Source organism: Elephas maximus, chromosome 5 (genome assembly GCF_024166365.1).
Source record: "Elephas maximus indicus isolate mEleMax1 chromosome 5, mEleMax1 primary haplotype, whole genome shotgun sequence".
NCBI classification, from domain to species: domain Eukaryota; kingdom Metazoa; phylum Chordata; class Mammalia; order Proboscidea; family Elephantidae; genus Elephas; species Elephas maximus.
Genome location: NC_064823.1, coordinates 118,433,119 through 118,457,131, shown reverse-complemented (window position 1 = coordinate 118,457,131; position 24,013 = coordinate 118,433,119). Strand labels below are relative to the sequence as shown.

Sequence of the window (24,013 nt, the reverse complement as noted above, 5' to 3'; positions counted from 1 at the left end):
GAAAGCAGAGAATACCAGAAAGATGTTTACCCATGTTGAACACTTAATTGTGCTAGTGTGGAACCTGTACATAGACCAACGGGAACAAGGGGATACTGTGTGGCTTAAAATCAGGAAGGAGTACATCAGGGTTGTATCCTTTCACCATACTTATTCAGTCTGTATGGTGAGCAAATAATCTGAGAAGCTGGACTATATGAAGAAGAATGCAGTATCAAGATTGGTGGAAGACTCATTAACAACCTGCTTTATGCAGATGACATAACCTTGCTTGCTGAAAGTGAAGAGGACTTGAAGCACTTAGTGAGATCAAAGACCACAGGCTTCAGTATGGATTATACCTCCACATAAAGAAAATGTAAAAAAAATCCCCGCAACTGGACTAATAAGCAGCGTCATGATAAACAGGGAATATATTGAAGTTGTCAAGGATTTCGTTTCACTTAGATCCACAATCAACACCCATGGAAGCAGCAGTAAGGAATCAAATGATGCACTGCATTGTGCAGTTCTGCTGCAAAAGGCCTCTTTTAAGTGTTAAAAAGCAAAGATGTCACTTCGAGGGCTAAGGTGCCCCTGATCCAAGCCTTGGTATTTTCAGTCACCTCATATGCATGTGAAAGCTGGACAATGTATAAGGAAGACTGAATAATTGATGCCTTTGAATTATGGTGTTGGTGAAGAATATTAAATATACTATGGACTGTCAGAAGAATAAGCAAATCTGTCTTTGAAGAAGTACAGTAAGAATGCTCCTTAGAAGCAAGGATGGCAAGACTTGTCTCAAGTACCTTGGAGGTGTCATCAGGAGGGCTCAGTCCCTGGAGAAGGACATCATACTTGTTAGAGGGTCAGTGAAAAAGAGGAAGACCCTCAATGAAATGGACTAACCCTGGCTGCAACAACGGGCTCAAACATAGCAAGGATTGTGAGGATGGCGCAGGACCGGGCGGTGTTTCTTTCTGTTGTACGCAGGGTCGCTATGAGTCATAACCGACTGGACGGCACCTAACAACTGACAACAAGCCACCTAAATTGTGAGAATATACATTTCTGTTTGTTAAAGCCACCCATGTATGATATTTGTTATGGCAGTACTAGATAACTAAGACAAAACAGACAAGAATCTGAGGTTTAGAGGTTAGTACAAGTAACTCTGATTCCCAGGTATGTACTTCCCTTCATGGAACCGGTTACAGAACGGTGTTACAAGGAGGAAAATGATGTGCTGCAGTATACTTTCGCGAGTAACGTTAGCCTTCTCGTGGGCTGATCCAGGAAGACCCGGGGGCGAGAGGCTCAGAAGACAGACTCATTTTCCTTCCTTATCGTCTTTCCTCCCGTCTCCAACGCCATAGCCCAGGCTTAGAGCAAGGAGAAAAGGAAGTAGAAAGAGCCTCGAAAAGCTATCACTTCTGTCACGTCTTTCCTGGCCGCTCACATGCAAACAATGTATGGGATGACTTCCAACAGGGGCAAAACCGCTGGTGCGGAAAAATACAACGCGATGACTAAACTTGACCTGCAGCCACGCCCTCCTGGGTGCGGAGATGGAACGAGTCATGCCCGCGCGTTACGTCACTTCCGCTCATTTCGCGGACGGGGGCGTGACGCTGACATTTCCGGGTCGCTCAGGCCGCCTGGGGCGGCGCAGGCATCGGTAGCGGCAGGGATCCGGTCTATGGAGCCAGTTGGTGCCGGTGGCGGCGCGGAGGCAGGAGGCGGTGTCCGAGTACGGGCCTTCGCCCTGCCAGGATGTTACCAGGCTTGGCCGCCGCCGCTGCGGCCCACAGATGTAGCTGGTCCTCTTGGTGCCGGCTCCGTCTGCGCTGCAGGGCGGCGGCCCGCGGCTGCTGCTACCGCCACGGTGAGTGTCCCTTGCCGGCCGCGTCTCCGCCGAAGCCCGACTGGAGGGCCAGGCCGGGCTCGGTGTCTCGCCTTGGGGCAGTTCACCGTGCCCTTTCCCTTCCTCAACCCTGGTACCTTCCTTGGAGGCCTTCGCCCTTGTGGTTTCATTCTGCCCAGCCGAGGGACTCCTGACGGCTCCCATTTACTCCTGCCCCGCCTACCGCCCTAACACGGACCCCCGGGAACGCGCGGGCTGCTGCTGATCGGGCTGGACTTAAGAAGCCTAACATTTTGTGTCACAAAACGTTACGTGCGCGTCGTGGTGTCCCGCGGCGACCCACGTAGCCAGTAGGAGATTGCGGACTCACAGAGTTCCAGGGTCTTTTGAATTCTCTTACTCATCTTCATTGAGCACTTTTGGTCGAGTAGATTTTCTTGCCCTGATCCTTTTCTCATACTTCTAACTTGTTAAATTCCTTAAAATGGGGACCCCCAAAAAAGAAACAAAAAACCGTGGCTCTCGAGTCAATTAAAAGGGGCGCAACTCTGCTTTCATGGATCTTACGAAGTACGAGGCAATGTCCATCCCACAGTCATTGAATGAGCCCGGTTTTGGACCAGAAACCAAAAAGAACATTTCTGTTGAACAGCCTTGAAAAAGCCGGTGAAAAGGAGTTGTAACCTTTTGCCACCAGGAAAAAGTGGTTGACAAGGATTTTCATCATTCTCCCTCAAAATTCTTTTCTGAACCAAATTTAAATTGTCCAAGAGTTTTCAAAATACCTTTGATCTTCTAAGTTCTCATCATGCATACCTCTGTTTTTGCACTGGGAGGAGCACAGACTCCCATAGCGTGACACTGAGAACTGACGGGAACAGTGAGAGGAGACAAAACCAATCTACCCGTACTCTTAATCCTCCAGATTCCTCAGAATACGAGGAATATTTATAGAAACTCTCCCCCAAAAATCATGTATAGAGAAACTTGTAGCATGTTTATGACCTCTCGATAGAAATTGGAAGTTCCAGTCATTCAAGTTTGTAAGTAATTTTAAGCTGTATAACTCATTCGTTGTGCAGATCAATTAGAATATATTCCTATAATTTATTTGTGGAAGAAAGGCCTGGTAATTTACTTCTGAAAGATAACCATTGAAAACCCTGTGGAGCACAGCTCTCTGAAATACATGGGATTGCCTTGATTTGGAATCGATTCTTGGCAACTGGTTTGGCTCTGTTCTTTGGTCTTTTTGGGTAGTGATAGAAAAGTTTAACTTTTGAGTTTTTCCACATTGGAAGTATACTTGGTTCCCTTAAGAATAAAATGAATCACTGGGCTATACTATACTCCAAAATCTCCAGGTTTTTAGGGTAATTGGCTTGTATTGACCAAGCAGTTTTTTTTTTTTTAATGTTTTATTTTTGGTTAAAATCTGCAGAACAAATCATGCACCCATTCAGCAATTTCTGTGTGTGCAGTTCAGTGACATTGGTTACATTCTTTACTTTGTGTCAACAGTCTCACTAATTACACTCAAATTGTGTCACCACCTTTAACTTAGACTCCTCCCCTAGTTTCTCATTTGTACTGTAGGTTTACAGTCATCAGTTTGGCCTCGTATATATAGTCTTTGAAGAGAGCACTATACTGAAAGCCTATGCACCTTACTAATTGAGCTACACTGTTTAGTCTAAAGATGACAACAGGGGATAGCTTTGGTTAAAGTTTTAAAGAATATCTCAGGGCAATAGCTTGTGTGTCACTCCTGTCTCAGTGGGTTGGGAAAGCCTGGAATCTTTAAGAATTTGAAGTTCCGTTCCACATGTTTCTCCCTTTTGATCAGGATCTATCTATTTGACCAAGCAGTTTTGACATTGTATGTTAAATATACCAAAACCGAATCCAAACCCATTGCTCTCAAGATGATTCCAACTTGTAGCGACCCTATAGGACAGAGAACTGCCCCATAGGGTTTCTAAGGCTGTAAATCTTTACAGAAACAGACTGCCACATCTTTCTCCCACGAAGTGGCTGGTGGGTTCAAAAGGCCAGCCTTTCAGTTAGCAGCCTAATGCTTAAGCACTTCATCACCAGGACCCCTTCCACTTTAATGTAGTGGATGCTAAATTTGGTCTAAGCTGTCTTTTAAGCATTGGTCAGAATTGACCTGCCGACAGTGGGTTTGGTAATCTCTATAGGTGTCATCTTGTTCAAAATTATCTTTGTTTCATCCATGTGTGAAACACTGGTAATAATTACCTATCTTGAGAGTCAGAATGACTTTGCAAAGTTCTTTGGAATGTTTTTTACTAGGAAAAATTAAAAAATGTGTTTTTACACTTAAAATCTCTTAGGTTTTTAAAAATAACCTTGTTTGTGAGCATTTAGTTTTAATACTGAACCATTTATTTTAAAGGACAGTCGTTAAGTATGATAAACTATAAAACTTAGAAAAAGAATAGTGTTTAAGTTGGACACATCTGAGAAGAAAAGAATATTTGAAGAACTTTTGGGAGAAAAATCCAAAAACATGTTTTTCTTTGTCAAGAAATAAAGTTTAGTTTATGCTTTTAAAATGCCTGTGTAGTAGGTAAAGCTTATGAAGAAACAAGACAGGAAGAAACCTTGAGGGGAATGATTGCTTCATTTGAAATACTTCAAACTTTCGTGTATGCTAAACTCATATTGAAAACATTTAAAAGAAACATGTGAGCCACATATATAATTTTGAGTTTTCTGGTAGCCATTAAAAAAAAAAAGCACGTGAAATTAATTTTAATAATGTATTTTACCCAGTATATTAAAAATATTTTAATATATAGTATAAAAGTTAATGAGATATTTTACGTTCCTATTTTGTAATAAGTCTTTGAAATCCATAGTGTACTTATTTTATACTTATAGCACATCTCAGTTCAGATGAGTCGCATTTCAAATGCTCAATAGACTGGTTACTGCATTCAGCAGTGCGGTTCTAGAGTTAATGTCCTTAATTTATAAAGAATTCATATAAACCACATATATTCCAGTAGAAAAATGGGCAAAGAAAATGCATAGGGAGTTCCTAAAGGAGTACGATTGGCCAGTGAAAGTGAAAAAAGTTCCAAACTCATAAATAAGCATAGACAAGTACATTTAAAGGATTTACAACTCATTGTCTCATTGACTAAGTTTTTCATAATGAAGATAACTCCATTTGAGAGTGCATGAAAGAAAGCAGGAACTCTTACTGCTGATTGGGAATATATAGTTGAACAGTTTTTTTTGGAATCAGTTATTCTTTCTATAAAAAGAACTTGAAAAGATTGATGCCCTTTGACCCAGTAATTCCACTTAAAGAAATTTACTTAAATGCAAAAACAAGACTGATATTCACAGTTATAAAAAGTTGTTAATTATAGTTAGGAAAAGTTGGAAATGAAAATAGATTATGATATATTTATTATGGGCTGGTGGTGTAATGCAGCTGTTTTAAAATGTATTTTAAAAGAATAATGGCATAGGAAAATGCTCTTTTAGGTTTTTTTTTTTTTTAGTTTTAGGTAAAACCAGAAAAAAAATACAGTTCAGAATATATACCTTGATATTAATAGTGTGTTTCTATTTTTTCAGATGATATGCAGTAAACATTTTGAAAAGGTTGTTTAATTTCTATAGTGTTTTTTTTTTTTTGAAAGTTCTTTTGACTTTGCATAGAGAGCTCACTTTTTTTTTCATGTACTTACAGCTTGCCTTATGGTGTGAAGACACTTCTTTAAGTATTACATATCAAATTAACAGATACATGCGTTTGCCTAAATCTGAGATTGATAAAAGTGTGAATTTTTTAATAAAAATTAAACCTTTGTATTCTATTCCTATCTCTAATCTGGTAGTATTTATTACCATAAGAAAGTTACAGTGAGAATTTAATTTTTGTCCCAAGAACATAGATTGTTATGAGAGACCATTTTGGCAGACAGACAGCATGATTCTATGTAGATCAAGTTAATGATAGAAATTCTTGTAACTTAACTGTAAAATGAGGCTAACAATAATATATGCTTCATAGGGTTTTTGTGGTGATCATTCAGTTAAAGAGGTGTGAGGTATTGTGATTGCTGGTATAGCATCAAACAAGACAGGCATAGTACCCCGACCTTAACTGGGCAGACACTAGAAATAGGGAAACATACCTTTAAGTACTGTAAAAGAAATAAGCAGAATGATGGGATAGAAAATAGCCGGGAGAGGCCATTTCATTAGATATGGTAGCCTGGGAATCCAACTTTTCTGAGGAGGTGGTAGCTGAACCAAGACATGTAAAATGAAAATGATCAAGGCAGGTAAAGAGCTGGGAGAAAGCAATCTGGGCAGAGCAGAGAGACTGAGAAGAGCGGAGAAGTAGTATTCAGGAGCAGATGTGTGCTCTGGCTTGGGCAGGGTAGGGGGGTGGTGGTGGTATGAAGTGAGATTTGAGAGGTATCAGGGCCATTCAGGGCATGAGTTTATTTTTTAAAAAAAAGCTAATGATTTTAAGTATCACTCTGACTACTTTGTGAAGAATGGTTTAGAAAGGGGAAAGAGTCTGAATAAGGAGATCATTGGGCTATGGTAGTTATCTACGCAACAAGGTTTTGTTTGGGTCATGTAGCTAGCAATGGAGATGGAACGAAGTGGATGGATTTGAGATCTATTTTGGAGTATAAATTGTGATAATATAAGTAAAGCATTTAGTACACTGTGTTGGTAAATGCTGAATATGTTAGACATTCTAATTGTTGTTTTTACTTTTGAAAAGCAAATACCCAAATAAGAGAAAAGAGCAAGACAATAGAGATGTATATATGCCAAGAGAGGCATTGAATGGAAGTTGCCAGCATCTCCTGTTGCTTACTTTAAAAAAAAAAAAGGATTCCCTGTTTCTTACTTTTTTCTTGAGAAAATGAATGTCAGCAGTAGTCATTTAAGCCGAACTGCCTTGTCTCTAGGTCACACTTTTGCTCGCTAGATGATTAGGCATAAAAGAGATATTCCTGTATTTTTAGTAAGCTGAGAGAATGTATATACATAAACTAGATATAGACAGTGTTTTAATATTAAACTATCACTAACTGTGATGATGTTAATATTGTATTTTTATACAAATAACTTGTGTAAAAGAATTAGCATAGTGCGTGTGAAAATACCTCACTGGGGGAGGGAGTGGTTGGCAGACAAAGTAGAAGTCATGTGTTATTTGTGTAAAAATATGTTAAGTACTTGAAGTCCCAGATAATACAGCAATGGATATGTTTTTAGTTTCTTTTTATTTAGGCTTTTTTTGTGGGAGTATCTTAGGCTGGGTTCTCTAGAGGAACAAAATGAGTGAAGCTTGTGTGTGTGTGTGTGTATACACACACACATACATAGAGAAAGAGAAGGAGGGAGATTTATTTCATGGAAATGGCTCATGCAGTTGTGGAGGCTGGCAAGTCCCAAATCCGTGGGTCAGCTGTCAGGTTGGAGACTTCTGACTCATGTGGTTGTAGGGGCTTACAAACCCAAAATGAGCACGTCGGGTGGCAGGCTGCTGACTCATGTCCCAAGAACCAGAGGTTAGAGGATGATGAGTTGGATGCAGAATCGAGAGAGGGCAGGCTTTGCAAGAACATCCATATATATTGGATGCAGGCCACACCCCCAAGGAAACTCACTTTTCACCTGATTGGCCGCTCTCATCCCATCACAAAATGAAGAATGACTAAATAATATCTGCCAAACTGCCACAATCATGGCCTAACCAAGTCGATACATAACCTTAACCATCACAGGGTAGAAATACAGAAAAGTATAAGGCATGAAGAATTATGCATAAGCATATATATCACCATTTGCATTTTTAAATGTATTTGGTATTTTTTTATTGTTGTAAAATACATATATAACACATTTGCCAATTTGACATTTTTCAGGTGTGCAACTTAGTGATATCAATTACATTAATCATATCTTGAAACCATTACCTTTAATACCAAGTTTCTCATCACCACAAACAGAAACTCACTGCTTCCCAGCAGTGATTCCACCTCTCTCCCTTCCTCCCACCATTGCTAACCACTAATAAAACTTTGGTCTCTACACATTTGCCTGTTTTTGTCATTTCATGTAAGTGGTATCATACAATATTTGTCCTTTTGTGATTGACTTATTTAACTCAGCATAATGTTTTCAAGGTTCATCCATGTTGTAGCCGTATCAGGACTTCATTCCTCTTTAGGGCTGAGTACTGTTACATTGTGTGTGTATGTGTGTGTGTGTGTATTTTTTTTGTTTGTTTGTTTATACGTTCATCTGTTGATGGATATTTAGGTCGTTTCCACCTTTTGGCTATTTTGAATAGTGCTGCAGTGAACCTTGGCATACATGTGCACCATTCACGTTTTTAATAGTTGAAATCATACTGTGTATTATTTTATCATCTGCTTTTTCACTCATCATCGAGTTTGGCCATGTTACTAAGTTTTTAATGAGTCCATAATGAAATATAGGGACCTGGCATTACTTACCTAATCATTCTTTTTAGTGTTGTTTTTGTTGTTAAGTATCAGGTTGGTTCCAACTCATAGTGACCATGTGTACACCAGAATAAAACATGCCGTGGTACTGTGCCATCCTCTTAATTGTTATACTTGAGTCCATTGTTGCAGCCCCTGTGTCAATCCATCTTATTGAGAGTCTTCCTCTTTTTCGCTGACCCTCTACCTTACCAAGCATAATGTCCTTCTCCACGGACTGATTCCTCCTGATAACCTGTCCAAAGTATGTGAGATGAAGTCTCCCCATCCTTGCTTCTAAGGAGCATTCCGGCTGTGCTGCTTCCAAGAGATGATTTGTTCATTCTTCTGGCAGTCCATGGTATATTGAATATTCTTCGCCAACACCATAATTCAAAGACATCAATTTTCAATCTTCTTTATTCATTGCACAGCTTTTACATGCATATGAGGTAATTGAAAATATCACAGCTTGGGTCGGGCACACCTGAGTCCTCAAAGTCACATCTTTTCCTTTTAATACTTGAAAGAAGTCTTCTGTAGCAGATTTGCCCAATGCAGTACATTGTTTGATTTCTTGACTGCTGCTTCCATTGGCGTTGATCGTGGATCCAAGTAAAATGAAATCCTTGACAATTTCAGTATTTTTTCTGTTTAGCATGATGTTGCTTATTTGTCCAGTTGTGAGGATTTTCTTGATGTTGAGGTGCAATCCATACTGAAGGCTGTAGTGTTTGATCTTCATCAGTAGGTACTTCAAGCCCTCTTCACTTTTCAGCAAGCAAGGTTGTGTCATCTGCATATCACAAGTTGTTAGTGAGTTTTCCTCCAATCCTGATGCCCTGTTCTTCTTCATGTAGTCCGGTTTCTCAAATTATTTGCTCAGCGTACAGATTATTTGAAAAGCGTGGTGAAAGGATACAACTCTGACACACACTTTTCCTGACTTCGAACTACGCAGTATCCCCTTATTCTGTTGGTCTGTGTAAAGATTCCTCATGGGCACAATTAGATGTTCTGGAATTCCCATTCTTTGCAGCTTTATCCATAATTCATTTATGGTCTACACAGTCAAATGCCTTTGCATAGTCAATAAAACACAGGTAAACATCTTTCTGGTATTCTCTGCTTTCGGCAAAGATCCATCTGACATCAGCAATGATATCCTTGTTCCACGTCCTCTTCTAAATCTGGCTTAAATTTCTGGCAGTTCCCTGTTAATGTACTGCTGCATTCCTCTTTTGAATGATCTTCAGCAAAATTTTACTTGTGTGTAATGTTGATGACATTGTTTGATGATTTCTGAGTTGTTAGATCGCCTTTCTTTGGAATGGGCACAAATACGGATCTCTTCCAGTCAGCTGGCCAATTAGCTGTCTTCCAAATTTTTTGGCATAGGTAAGTGAGCACCTCTAGCACGCTGTCCTTGTTGAAGCATCACAATTGATATTCTGTAAATTCCTGGAGCCTTCAAATCTTTCAAGCCTTCAGTGCAGCTTGGACTTTTTCCTTTAACACTATTGGTTTTTGAACATATGCTACCTCCTGAAATGGTTGAACATTGACCAGTTCTTTTTGGTACAGTGACTATGTGTATTCCTTCCATCTTCTTTTGATGCTTCTTGCATAGTTTAATATTTTCCTCATAGAATCCTTCAGTATTGCAACTTGAGTCTTGAATTTTTTCTTCAGTTCTTTCAGCCTGAGAAATGCCAAGTATGTTCTTCCCTTTTGGTTTTCTAACTCCAGGTCTTTGCGTGTTTCATTATAATACTTTGTCTTCTCGAGCTGCCCTTTGAAATATTCTGTTCAGCTCTTTTACTTTGTCATTTCTTCCTTTTGTTGTAGCTACTTTACATCCAAGAACAAGTTTCAGAGTGTCTTCTGTAATCCGTTTTGGTCATTTCTTTCTTTCCTGTCTTTTTAATGACCTCTTGCTTTTCTTCTTGTATGATGCCCTTGATGTCTTTCAACAACTCATCTGGTTGTTCGGTCAAATCTATTCTTAGCATAGTCTTTAAATTCAGGTGTGGTATACTCAAGGTTGTATTTTGGGTCTCATGGACTTGCTCTAATTTCCTTCAACTTCAACTCGAACTTGCTGCATATGAGGACTTGATGGTATGTTTCACAGTCGACCCCTGGCCTTGTTCTGACTGACGATATTGAGCTTCTGCCGCATGTGTTTTCACAGATGTAGTCGATATGATTTCTACATATTCCATCTGGCGAAGTCCAAGTGTATCATTGTTGTTTATGTTGTTGAAAAAGGTATTTGCAATGAAGTTGTCGTTGGCCTTGCACAATTCTGTCATGCGATTTCTGGCATCGTTTCTATCACCAAGGCCGTATTTTCCAACTACAGATATTTCTTCTTTGTTTCCAACTTTTGCATTCCAATTACCAGTAATTATCAGTACATCTTTACTCTGTGATCAATTTCAGACTTCAGAAGTTTGTAAAAGTCCTTCAGTTTCATCATCTTTGGCCTTAGTGGTTGGTGTGTAAATTTGAATGATAGTCATAATAACTTGTCTTCCTTATTAAAAAACCCGTTGCCGTTGAGTCGATTCCGACTCATAGCAACCCTATAGGACAGAGTTGAACTGCCCAATAGAGTTTCCAAGAAGCACCTGGTGGATTCGAACTGCTGACTTTTTGGTTAGCAGCTGTAGCGCTTAATCACTACACCGCCTTATAGGTGTGTGGATATTATCGTATATCTGACAGTCTTGTACTTGTATGTTCTTTTAGATGATGAATGTGACACCATTCCTCTTCAATTTGTCATTCCCAGCATTGTAGACCATATGATTGTGTGATTCAAAATAACCAGTACCAGTCCATTTTAGCTCACTAATGCCTAGGATATCGATGTTTATGCATTCATTTCATTTTTGATGGCTTCCAGTTTTCCTAGATTCATACTTTGTACATTGCACGTTCTGATTACTAATGGATGTTTGCGGGTGTTTTTTCTTATTTTGAGTCGTGCCACGTCAGGAGATGATGGTCCTGAATGCTTTATTCCATCCATGTCATTAAGGTTGTCTCTACTTTGAGGAGGTAGCTCTTCCTCAGTCATTTTTTTGAGTGCCTTCCAACATGAGGGGCTTATCTTCTGGCACTATATCAGGCAGTGTTCCGCTGCTATCCATAAGGTTTTCACTTGCCAATTTTTTCAGAAGTAGATCACCAGGTCCTTCTTCCTAGTCTGTCTGTCAGCCTGGAACCTCTGCTGAAACCTGTCTGCCATGGATTACCCTGCTGGTATTTGAAATACTGGTGGTGTAGCTTCCAGCAGCACAGCAACACGCAGGCCACCACAGTACAACAAACTGACAGACAAGTGGTGGCTTTTTTTATTAACCACCGTTTAAGTTGTTTCTGGTTTTTGCTGTGATAAATAAAGCCATGAAGTACAGTCTTTGCATTTTGTATTTTATGTATTCTAAAGTTAGGCTCGGTAACTTTCAAAGAAGTAATTGTAACACTTACCAATGCTTTAGAAATTTTGGTGAAAAACTACTGAAATAGTCTCTTAATTAAGGAGACTGACCTCAGGAAGACATAGGATACCACCTTGGTTCTGGCCCTGAAATTTGCCAGAAATAAAACATTTCATACTGCAAGAAATATTTTTGTTTATTTTAGTTATTGTTGCATAGGCAACATATACAGTAGACTGAATTGTTAATTTGCATGGGAGAAAAAGAATTTGTTGTTGTTGGAGGTAGTCTGAAAAAGGCCAAATTTCCCCTGAAAGCTAGAGTAAGCAGTAGATGACAAATCAGATGGCAGAAGGAGGGCAAGTGATGTTCAGTAGCATTGATTCATTAGGAACTACAGAGGCAATAGCAATAAAATAAAAGGGAAGAGATTGTTGTGACTAGACTGATGATAAGAAGCTAGTAATTCTGCAGTCTTGGTGAAGAAACAGCCCTTACTGCATACAACAATAAGAAAGTCCTTGCCCCAGCTGGTTAGAACAGTGAGTGAGGAACTAAAGACTAATCTTCCATATGTAGCTTACTGTAGGGGTCATGTTGAAGAGAAGGTGGTAATGGTGGGTAATTCAGTCATTCACTCAACAAATGGTTGTCTGTCTACTGCTATATATATACTGGATATTATATTTGTTTTATTGAGTTAGATATGGTCCTGGATGTTTTTCCTAAATGTTGAATGAAGATAGTAATATATTCTGCAAGTTCTTTGCAATTTTCAGTCTTGTATTAATATTAGTTTTGTACTTTTGAAGTTGCTAATCCCTGATATTCTATGAAAGTTAATTAAGGACTTATCAAAACAGCTATCAAGAAAGCTATCAGTGTCAGGAGGACTCAGGAGTCAACCTGAAGAGCCCTCTGCTGGCCAAAAATGGGACAGCTTAAATGCTAATAAGGGTAACGACCAAAATGGATTGAAATACATAAAATAATGTTTAAATTCATAAAATCATATTGATACACACACAGACTAATTTGTCACTGTTGTAGAATGCTGTTGACTTACTATTTTGAGACTGGTAAATGAAGGCAAAGAATTAAGCATTTAGCCAGACTTTGCTTTATGAACTATACCTCCGGCTAACGAAATAAATGAGAAGTTTTCTCTTTGTAGAAGTAGTCTGACTAATAAATGAAAAAATGATAAAATTAGAATGCCACCATTTTGCAGCCACCTAAGGAATGGAAACCCTGGTGGTGTAGTGGTTAAGAGCATTGACTGCTAACCAGAAGGTCAGCAGTTCGAATCCACCAGGCGTTCCTTGGAAATTCTGTGGCGCAGTTCTCTTCTGTCCTATAGGGTCACTATGAGTCGGAAATCGACTCAATGGCAATGGGTTTTTTTTTTTTATTAACTGAGCTTCAAGTGAATGTTTACAAATCAAGTCAGAGTGTCACATATAAGTTTATATACACCTTACTCCGTACTCCCACTTGCTCTCCCCCTAATGAGTTAGCCCTTCCAGTCTCTCCTTTCGTGACAATTTTGCCAGCTTCCAACTCTCTCTATCCTCCCATCCCCCCTCCAGACAGGAGATGCCAACACAGTCTCAAGTGTCCACCTGATATAAATAGCTCACTCTTCATCAGCATCTCTTTCCTACCCACTGTATAGTCCCTTTCATGTCTGATGAGTTGTCTTCGGGAATGGTTCCTGTCCTGTGCCAACAGAAGTTTGGGGACCATGACCGCCGGGATTCCTCTAATCTCAGTCAGACCATTAAGTATGGTCTTTTTGTGAGAATTTGGGGTCTGCATCCCACTGATCTCCTGCTCCCTCAGGGGTTCTCTGTTGTGCTCCCTGTCAGGGCAGTCATTGGTTGTGGCCGGGCACCAACTAGTTCTTCTGGTCTCAGGATGATGTAGGTCTCTGGTTCCTGTGGCCCTTTCTGTCTCTTGTGCTCTTAGTTATCGTGTGACCTTGGTGTTCTTCATTCTCCTTTGATCCAGGTGGGTTGAGACCAATTGATGCATCTTAGATGGCCGCTTGTTAGCATTTAAGACCCTAGACACCACATTTCAAAGTGGGATGCAGAATGTTTTCATAATAGAATTATTTTGCCAGTTGACTTAGAAGTCCCCTTAAACCATGGTCCCCAAACTCCCGCCGTTGCTCCGCTGACCTTTGAAGCATTCATTTTATCCCGGAAACTTCTTTGCTTTTGGTCCAGTCCAGTTGAGCTGACCTTCCATGTATTGAGTATTGTCCTTCCCTTCACCTGAAGCAGTTCTTATCTACTAATTAATCAGTAATCAATGGCAATGGGTTTAAGGAATAAATGGTTCTAGGCATTGAACAACAGCAGACACTATCACTAAAAAGAGACAACCAGATAAGTGGCTCCTGATGAAAGAACTAATCACTGCTTACAGAGTTGTCTTATTCTTAAAAAAGAACCTGAATTTGGATAAAGCCTTTAAGTCCATTGATGTATAGAAAATATGGAAGGTAAAGGAATGGGCTAAACAATACTGTGGGAATTGAGTCAGTAAAGTCCCAAAAAAAAAAAAAAAAAAAGATCAGTTAAGAGCTGTGGCCGCTAACTAAAAAGTCACCGGTTCGAATCCAGCAGCTGCTCCTTGGAAACCTGTTGGGGCAGTTCTACTCTGTCCTGTTGGGTCACTATTAGTCACAGTCAACTCTCAATAGCAGAAGGTTTGGTTTTCGTTGATAAATTAAAATGAGGAGCCCTGGTGGCACGGTGATTAAAATGCTCAGCTGCTAACCTAAAGTTCAGTGGTTCAAACGCAGCTTCTTCACTGGAGAAAGATGTGGCAGTCGGCCTCCATAAAGATTTACACAGCCTTGGGGGGAAAAAAAAGATTTACAGCTTTGGAATCCCCATAGGGCTGTTTTACTCTGTTCTGTAGAATCACCATGAGTAAGAATCAACTCAATGGCAATGGGTTTGGCTTTTTTGGTATAGGTTAAAATAGACTTAAAAGATTTCTTAATCAGTCACAGAATGTGAATCTTATTTGGATCTATTCAAACAAAAACTGGTAAAAAAAAGGATGTTTCACGATATTAAAAATTGTTTTTAAGTTTTTTTTAGGTGTAGTAATGGTGGTGTGGTTATGTTAACTTAGAGTTGCTTAAGTTAACTTTTGTGTCTTAGAAATACATACTGAAATATTTATCAGTGAAATTATTTTATGTCTGAGATTTGCTTCAAGTTAAGATGGATGTTGATGCAAGTAGAGATGAGCAGTGAGTTGATAATTATTGGAGATTGATCATGAGTCCATGGAAGTTTATTATACTATTTTTCTACATTTGCATATGTTTGAAATTTTTCATAATAAATTTTAAAAAGTGAAGAACCTTGAAACAAATCTGGGATCAAGTTGTGGAAACATTGTCAGCTTCTGAGGAAGACTTTTTAGCCTGGAGTAATCTCTTTTTAAAATACCTTAGCACAACCTCTTTGAAAGTATTTCATCAGTGAGTGAAAAAAAAAGCATTGGTGGCTTATCGTCTTTGTAAGGTAATAATTACAAAAATATTTTGAAAAGGGCTGATAAGTTAGAACACTAGTGGTGATGTGAAGAAGCTGCTTTTCTGGAGGGTGAGAAACTCATTTAGAAGAGTTTGCTTTATTTAGTCCATTCATCATCAGTTGATTTTGCTAGTAGGCCACATGTTTTAATGTGCAGGATTATTCATTGTTATATTGACTTTACTCAGCTTTTAGTGGCAAATGACTAAGAAGCCAACTGGGCTTTCCACAGTTTTTTGCCAAATAAATAAGAGAGTAAGTTAACATCAGAAAGTTTTTCAAGAAAAGAAGTTCCAAGCCTAAGACTTGGCTGGGAACTTAAGCTGCTTTTGTCCCTCAAGATCTTCAATTTATCTTCAGCATTATCAGTCATTTATATTCCTGATGAATTCTCTGGGTCATTAGAAAAGAGTTTATTTTTCTTTATTTCAAAAGGATATATCTGCACATGCACATATATGAATTAACAATTTTGGATGATCATCATTAAGTGGTTAGTAAAGTCCCGACTCCTGAATGCTTAACCCTCCACTCTTGGGAAAACTTGACTGTCTTTAATGATACAATTTTGTTATTTCCCCTAAAACTTTAGAAAATATATTCATTATATGTAGAAAGGATTTTTAAATTCTTTCAACAAATACAATCCGAAGTACCTATAGTAAAAAATAAAAGAGGACGGTCATATTAAAGTAGCGAATTTATCTTTACCATCTCCATGCAATTGTGGAATATATTTCCCTTCTGTCTTTCAGCCCTCTAAAACCCACAGTCTACCCAGATGCAGCAGCTGAAGTGCTTCGTAATTTGTCTTCTATTCTTCCATCAATTAAAATTTCCATATACTGAGTCATGTTACCAAATGTTGATCTAATTATCTGATTAAAAAAAAATCAGTGACACTAAGTGTGAATGACTGATTAATATAATTCACTTATTGATTGTGAAATGAAAGGAGTAAATCTCCAACTAGTGGAAGGAGGACACGGGATAATTTTGAGTAGGAAGCCCTTCTGCTCCTCCTTCATCGGGAGTCCTCTATTTTGAAAAGTACATTATTCTAGCTTTTTTTTTTTTTTTTTAAAGTATGCAACCAGCCTGCAGCATAAAAAATATTATGTGCCAAGCACCTCTCAGAATAGCTGGATAACATGAATGCTTTACTTGATTTTATGTATTTATAAAAGCTTTCACGTAAGTTACCAATTAGGGGAAATAAGAATGTTGTCCTCATTTTTTCTTCACAAAATGGTGTCCCTGTGTACATAAAACCTGTTGCTGTCGAGTTGATTGAAACTTATAGCGACCCCATAGGACACAGTAGAACTGCCCCATAGGGTTTCCAAGGAACGCCTGGTGGAGTTGAACTGCCTATCTTTTACTTAACAGCTGTAACACTTAACCACTACACTACCAGGGCCTGTGTACCTAGGGGGTCAGTAGAACATCCGCAGTGGCAATGGTGGTTTCATATTGTGCGTTTCGGGTATTTAAGAGTATGAAAATTCTACTTTGTAAAATTAGTCTCTTTCTGAACATAGTAGGCATTCTTTTATGGAGTATAAAAATACTTACTGTGAGCTTGTTTGAAATTAAAATAATTTTTTTTGTCTTTTAGAATGGCAGAATATAGTGACATTTGGAAGCTTTTCAAACGTGGTTCCCTGTAGTCACCCATACATTTGTACACTGAATCAAGTAAAGTTATACTCCACAAATATTCAGAAAGAAGGACAGGGATCACAAACTGTGAAAGTAGAAAAAGTACCAACATTTGATGAAACAGGTATGTATGCATTTTTTTTTTTTAATCACCTTTTTCCTTTATACTGGAATAGTTTGTGGATGATTGTTCCTGGAATGTGTGAGAGTTCTTACCTGTAAAACTGTCTGGAATGGTGTTTTCTTTGTGGGATGGTTTTAAACTGCTGATTGAATTTCTTTGAATGTTACAGAGCTATTCAGTTTTTCTATTTCTTGACTAAATTTTGGTAAGTTATATAAATGGCAGCTGTATACGTGATCCTTGCTGGAAGGGATACACAGGAATCATATTGACTACATCTGTGGAAAGAGACTATAGAAAAGCTCAATATCATCAGTCAGAACAAGGCCAGGATCTGACTGCGGAACAGACCATCAATTGCTCATATGTAAGTTCAAGTTGAAGCTAAAGAAAATTCAGATAAGCCCACAAGAACCAAAGTACAACCTTGAGTATATCCCACCTGAATTTAGAGACCATCTCAAGAAAGATTTGTCATATTTAACGCTAATGACCAAAGACCAGACAAGTTGTCGAATGACATCAAGGGACATCATAAATAAAGAAAGAGGTCTTTAAAAAGACCGGAAAGAAAGTAAAGTCCAAAATGGATGTCAGAAAAGACTTTGATACTTGCCCTTGAACTGGAGTAGCTAAAGCAAATGGAAGAAGTGATGAAGTAAAAGAGCTGAACAGAAGAATTCAAAGGGTGGCTCGAGAAGACAGAGTAAGCTATTATAACGACACGTGCAAAGACCTGGAGTTAGAAAATCGAAAAGAAAGGACATGCTTGGTATTTCCTCAAGCTGAAAGAACTAAAGAAAAAATTCAAATCTCGAGTTGCAATAGTGAAGAGTTCTATGGGCAGAATACTGAATGACGCAGGAAGCATCAAAAGAAGATGGAAGGAATACACAGAGTCACTGTACCGAAAAGAATTGGTCAGTGTTCAGCCGTTTCAGGAGGTAGCATATGATCAGAAACCGATGGTACTGAAGGACGAAGTCCAGGCTGCACTGAAGACATTGGCAAAAACAAGGCTGCAGGAATTGATGAAATACCAGTTGAGATGTTTCAACAAATGGATGCAGTGCTGGAAGTGCATATGCATTTATGTCAAGAAATTGGAAGACAGCTACCTATCCAACCAACTGGAAGAGATCCATATTCATGCCTATTCCAAAGAATGGTGATCTAACAGGATGTGGAAATTATTAAGCAATATCATTAATATCACACACAAGTAAAATTTTGCTGAAGATCATTCTGTTGCAGCAGTACGTTGACAGGGAACTGCCAGAAATTCAAGCCAGATTCAGAAGAGGATGTGGCAGAGGAATCTCATTGCTATGTCTGATGTTTACCTGTGTTTTATTGATTTTGCAAAGGCATTAGGCTGTGTGGCTCATAACAAATTATGGTTAACATTGCTAAAAATGGGAATTCCAGAACACTTAATTGTGCTTATGAGGAACTAGCGCATAGATCAAGAGGCAGTCGTTCAAACAGAACAAGGGGATACTGTATGGTTTAAAATAAGGAAAGGCATGCATCAGGGTGTGCATCCTTTCACCATACTTAACTGGATCTGCTGAGCAAATAATCTGAGAAGTTGGACTATATGAAGAAGAACATGGATCAGAATTGGAGGAAGACTCATTAACAACCTGTGATATGCAGATGGCACAACCTTGCTTGCTGAAAGGGAAGAAGACTTGAAGCATTTACTGATGAAGATCAAAGACTACAGCCTTCAATATGGATTATATCTCAAGATAAAGTAAACAGGTATCTTCAGAACTGGACCAATAAGCAACATCATGATAAACGGAAAAGATTGAAGTTGTCAAGGACTTCATTTTATTGGATCCACAATCAATACCCATGGAAGCAGCAGTCAAGAAATGAGATGATGCATTGTGTTGAGCAAATCTGTTGCAAGAGACCTCTTTAAAATGTTAAAAAACAAAGATGTCACCTTGAAGACTAAGGTGCACTGGACCCAAGCCATGGTGTTCTCAATTTCCTCATATGTATGTGAAAGCTGGGCAGTGTTTAAGGAAGACCAAAGAATTGATGCCTTTGAATTATGGTGTTGGTGAAGAATATTGAATATACTGTGGACTGTCAAAAGAACAAACAAACCTGTCTTGGAAGAAATACATCTTTAGAAGCAAGGATGGTGAGACTGTCTCACATGCTTTGGACATGTTATCAGGAGGGATCAGTCCCTGGAGAAGGATATCATACTTGGTAGAGAGTCAGTGAAAAAGAGTAAGATCCTCAACCAGATGGATTGACAAGGTGGCTGAAACAGTGGGCTGAAGTATAACAACGATTGTGAAGATGGCGCAGAACCGGGCAGTGTTTTGTTCTGTTGTGCATAGGCTATGAGTCAGAACTGACATGATGGCATCAAACAGCAACAGTTTTTTTCTAGAAATCTATCCACTTTAAGTTTTTAATTTATTGGCATAAAGCTCATAATATTCTGTTAAGATCTGAAGTACAGAGCTAGAGTTTATAATGTATGTAGTTATGTCCTTTTTTCAATAACATACGTGTTTCAGTAACATATGTTCTTTTTCCTTCCTAGTGATGTTTATGTCTTACATTCTTGATTAACCTTGTCAGAGTTTTGTCTGCTTTATTATTTTTCCAAGTAAATTATTTGTATTTTGAATCTTTATATTGTATGTTTGTTTCCTGTTTTATTTCTACTCTTGCCTTAATTATGTTCTACTTTCTGCTTTGTGTTTATCCTATCATTCCTTTTCTAATTATAAGTTAGATATTTTGCTCATTAATTTTTAGCCTTCTTTCTTTTCTACAGTAGGCATTTAAGCTGTGGTAACACATCCTACAAGTTTTGACATGTAATATTTAAAATTTTTTTTAGCTCTAAATATTTTATAATTTCCATTATAGTTCTTCTTTGACTAGTTGTTTAAAGTGTTTTTAAATTTCCAAGTGGATAAAATATTTCTGGTTGTGTTTTTGTCACTGATTTTTAACTTAATTGTATTGTAGTCTGATTTTGGTCTTGAAATTTGTTGAGGCTAACTTTTTGGTTTACTGTTTGGTCAGTTTTTCTCCATTGCCCATTTGTACTTGAAAAAAGTGTATATTTTTGATTGCTGGGAGCAGTGTTTATATATTAGACCCGTTAAGCCTTTAGCTTTGCTCTTCCACATCATCTTTTCTTAAATCCATCATTACCAAGAGATATGTTAGAGTGGAAACCCTGGCTGCACAGTGGTGAAGTGCTACGGCTGCTAACCAAAAGACTGGCAGTTCAAATCCACCAGGAAACTCGATGGGGCAGTTCTGCTTTGTCCTATAGAGTCGCTGTGAGTCAGAATCGACTCGACGGCAATGGGTTTCGTTTTTTTTTTTGGTTTAGGTTAGAATATGTCACTCTAATGGTAGATTTGTTGGTCTTTCCTGGTAGTACTGTAAATTCTTGCTTTTTATATTCGAGGCTGTGTTATGAGATATATACGAGTTTAAAATTGTTACATAATACTGACGAATTATACCTTTTAATGTATGTACAACTTTTTCTTTAGTGACATTTCCATTGACCATTAATTAACCATCACATTGCTTTCAGCCTGTTCATATTCCTTCCTTTTTTTCTTAGTTTAGCAATGCATTTAAAAAAGGTTTCCTTCAGGATATGTAGCCTATCATATGGTATGAAAAAGAAGTCCTTTTAATTTATTTAAAAAGTATATATTGAACACTTTTTATATTACAGTAAATAGGTTGACTCTGAGTTCATATTCTCTTTATTATTAATGCTAGAAAATTAAGCAATTATAATACAGTATAATAGGCACTGTGATAGAGGAAATATAGTGTGCTGCAAGAGCACATGGGAGGGACACTTAGCTAAGTCTTGAGTGGTTAGGAATGGTTTCCATAAGGAAAGGGACCTGAAAGAAAAGTTGGTATTGGTGTAGTGAATTGTGGAGAAAGGTGGTAAATTTGCAAATAATTTAGTGTGGCTGGAATAGTGTGTAGAGGAACTGGTAGTGGAGTTAGTAGTATTGAACATGTAAGAGATGAGAGGTAATCCTTACTCAAATCAGGGTCTTGTTCAGGCATTTGGATTTTGTTTTGTAGGCAGTGGGAATCTCTTTGAGTATTTTAAGCAGGGAAAATACTTGATCACGTTAAGATTTTAGAAATATAACTAGTTACAGAATGGAAAATAGATTGCAAAGAAGGAGACTGAAAGCAGTAATGAATGACTGTCTAGACTAGGCTAACGGTAATGAGTTTTTAAAGGACTAGATGAACTCAAGAGATTTAGGAGCTGAATAATTAGGACTTCGTGACTGAATTTGCAGAATGAAGGAGAGGGTCAAGTGAAAGACAATGCTTGGTTACTGGATTGCGCTATTGAGTATTGCATTGATATAATTGGTTGATTGGGCGGTTAGTATTGGATTGATTTCTGAAATTAGGAGTACCAAGGCTAGAGTATATATATGTATTGTGCTTTAGGTCAAGGTTTACAGCTCAAGTTAGCTTCTCATACAAAAATTTATGTACACATTGTTATGTGACCGTAGTTGACATCCCCAAAATGTGACCACACATTCCCCTTACCTTCCACCCTGGATTTCTCATGTCCATGCAACCAGCTGCTATTCCTTTCTGCCTTCCCATCTAGCCTCGGGACAGGAATTTTCCATTTAGTCTCATGTAGCTAGAGTATATGTATTTATTGTATTTCAGATGAAGGTTTACAGAACAAACTAGTCTCTCATCAAACAGTTAGTACACACATTGTTCTGTGACATCGGTTAATAATCCCACAACATGTCAACACTCTCCCTTCTCAATCCTGGGTTCCCTATTACCAGCCTTCCTGTTCCCGCCTGCCTTCCAGTCCCTGCCCCAGGGCAGGTGTGCCCCTCTAGTCTTGTTTTGTTCCATGGGCTTGTTCAGTCTTTGGCTGAAGGGTGAACCTCAGGAATGACCTCATTGCTGAGCTGAAAGGGTGTCCGGGGGCCATACTCTCAGGGTTTCTCCAGTCTGCTAGAGTATATTTTGATGAGAAAATTATGATTCAGTTTTGGATATCTGCTTCATCTTAACAGATGATAAGATGGCCAGTAGGTGGTTGGAGATGCTGCAGTCCTCTTCTGAGACATCATTACTTCTTGTTTGGATTATTGCCTTCTCCCTGGACTCCCTACTATCGCTTGTGCCCCTTTATAATCAGTTTTGACATAGCAGTGTGGTCTTTTTAAAAATAAATCGTGACACTTCCTGGATTAAAACTCCACTAGGCAAAACAACTCTCCATTGGCTTTCTATTACCCATGGAATAAAGTCTGGACTGCTAGGATAAAATCAGAATTCCTTACCCAGTTTTCAGAGCCTTCCCTAGCTGACCTGGCCTCCATATTCTCCTCTAATTTTTCTGCTCTTTTCCTTGTGTACTGTGTTTCGGCCAAATCAATCTCTTTCTGGTGCTTAGAAGATACCAAGCGTGTTTTCATTATTGGGCTTTTGCTTTAGGTGCTTTCTTTTTCCAGAATGATTTTCTTCACATGACTGACCTGTTCTGGTCATTGATATTTTAGCTTAAATACCAACACTGCACAGAAGAATTCCTTAGCCACTCAATCTAAAATAGCCATCCAGTCTTTAATATCTTAATTTAAATGTCTTTGTGGATAGCACTGTCTGGTATTTCCAATATTTATTTTATTTATTTCTCCATCCCCTACTTGTTGGCAGGCCCCATGACAGCAGGAACCTCAGTGCCTGGAGTAGTGGTTTGCACAGAGTAGGGGCTTCATAAATATTTTTAAATGAATGTATAAAGGGTTTTAACCTGGAGATACAGATTTAGGCATTATTAGCTATACACAAGTGGTAACTGAAGCCATGGGTGGGTTTTTGATAGTCCAGGGAGTGTGTAGAGTAAAAGATTAGGTCTAGTACAAGGTGCCCATGAGTAAGGGACAGGTGGAAGAAGAGGAACCTGTAAAGGAGACTTGAGGAGGAGTGACCTGGAGAGGGAGGAAAAAAAAGCAAGAAAGTCGGGTGTCAGAAGAGCATTTGAAGAATAGTAAACATTTCAAGACTGTGCTTCTTTCAGTTGGATATCCTTCACAGGGGAGCATTTTTTTGATCTTGTTCACCCAAACCCCATCCTCCTTTGGGCTTACTGTGGAGTTTTAGCCTATTTCTTCTTCCCCTTGTGCTGATGGAGAACTGCTGGGGTAAATATTGATTTAGAGTTTGATATTAGAGGACAAAGTAATGGAAAGTGTAGCAAGTCCTTGAGTTCCAGAAAAAAAGCGTATTTATTACACTACAGTATAGACAGATGAAATAGTTCGTAGAATAGTATAGTTCAGGGTAAAATATGTTACAGTTCTCTTCTGACTGAACATAGACTCAGGCAAAATTATTTAACATTGGTTCTACTTTATAGAATGATTTGAAATTGAAATCCATGACTAGAGCCTCCCCATTCCCTGACTGAAATCAATGTTAGTTTTTTTTCCTGTATTAGAAATACATTGTTTTTTGATGGTTTTATTTTGGGAATTTTCCAAGATTTGCTTAGGCCAAATTAGATCTTGCTAGCCGTCAGATAGATAGCAAGTAATTACTTGATTGGAAGACAATTTGTATATTTAAGGGCTTGAGATTATCTGACTTTTGAATAATTCAGATCACATGATAAAGTCAGGAACAGCTCATTAAGGGGCAGAGACTTGCTAAGGAATCCTTAAGTTTTTAAGGAACATTCAGATGTTTTAAATTTTAGTAAAATTAGTTTTAATGTTCTAATGATAGCAGATGTGTGGCAGAAATCTAGGACTTGAACATAAAACATATCTGGA

At 38.4% G+C, this 24,013-nt stretch overlaps 1 protein-coding gene across 1 annotated transcript in view; it reads left to right on the top strand.

Moving 5' to 3' along the window:
- The first annotated feature begins 1,611 nt into the window (after window positions 1–1,611).
- The window catches only part of SLC30A9 (solute carrier family 30 member 9), a 97,091-nt gene continuing 74,689 nt past the window's right edge, over window positions 1,612–24,013 (top strand). The window contains exons 1-2 of the mRNA XM_049886330.1: window positions 1,612–1,867; window positions 16,992–17,159. Of these exons, the coding sequence (XP_049742287.1) occupies window positions 1,756–1,867; window positions 16,992–17,159 (280 nt within the window). The 5' untranslated portion in view covers window positions 1,612–1,755. The remainder of the gene's footprint in view (window positions 1,868–16,991; window positions 17,160–24,013) is intronic.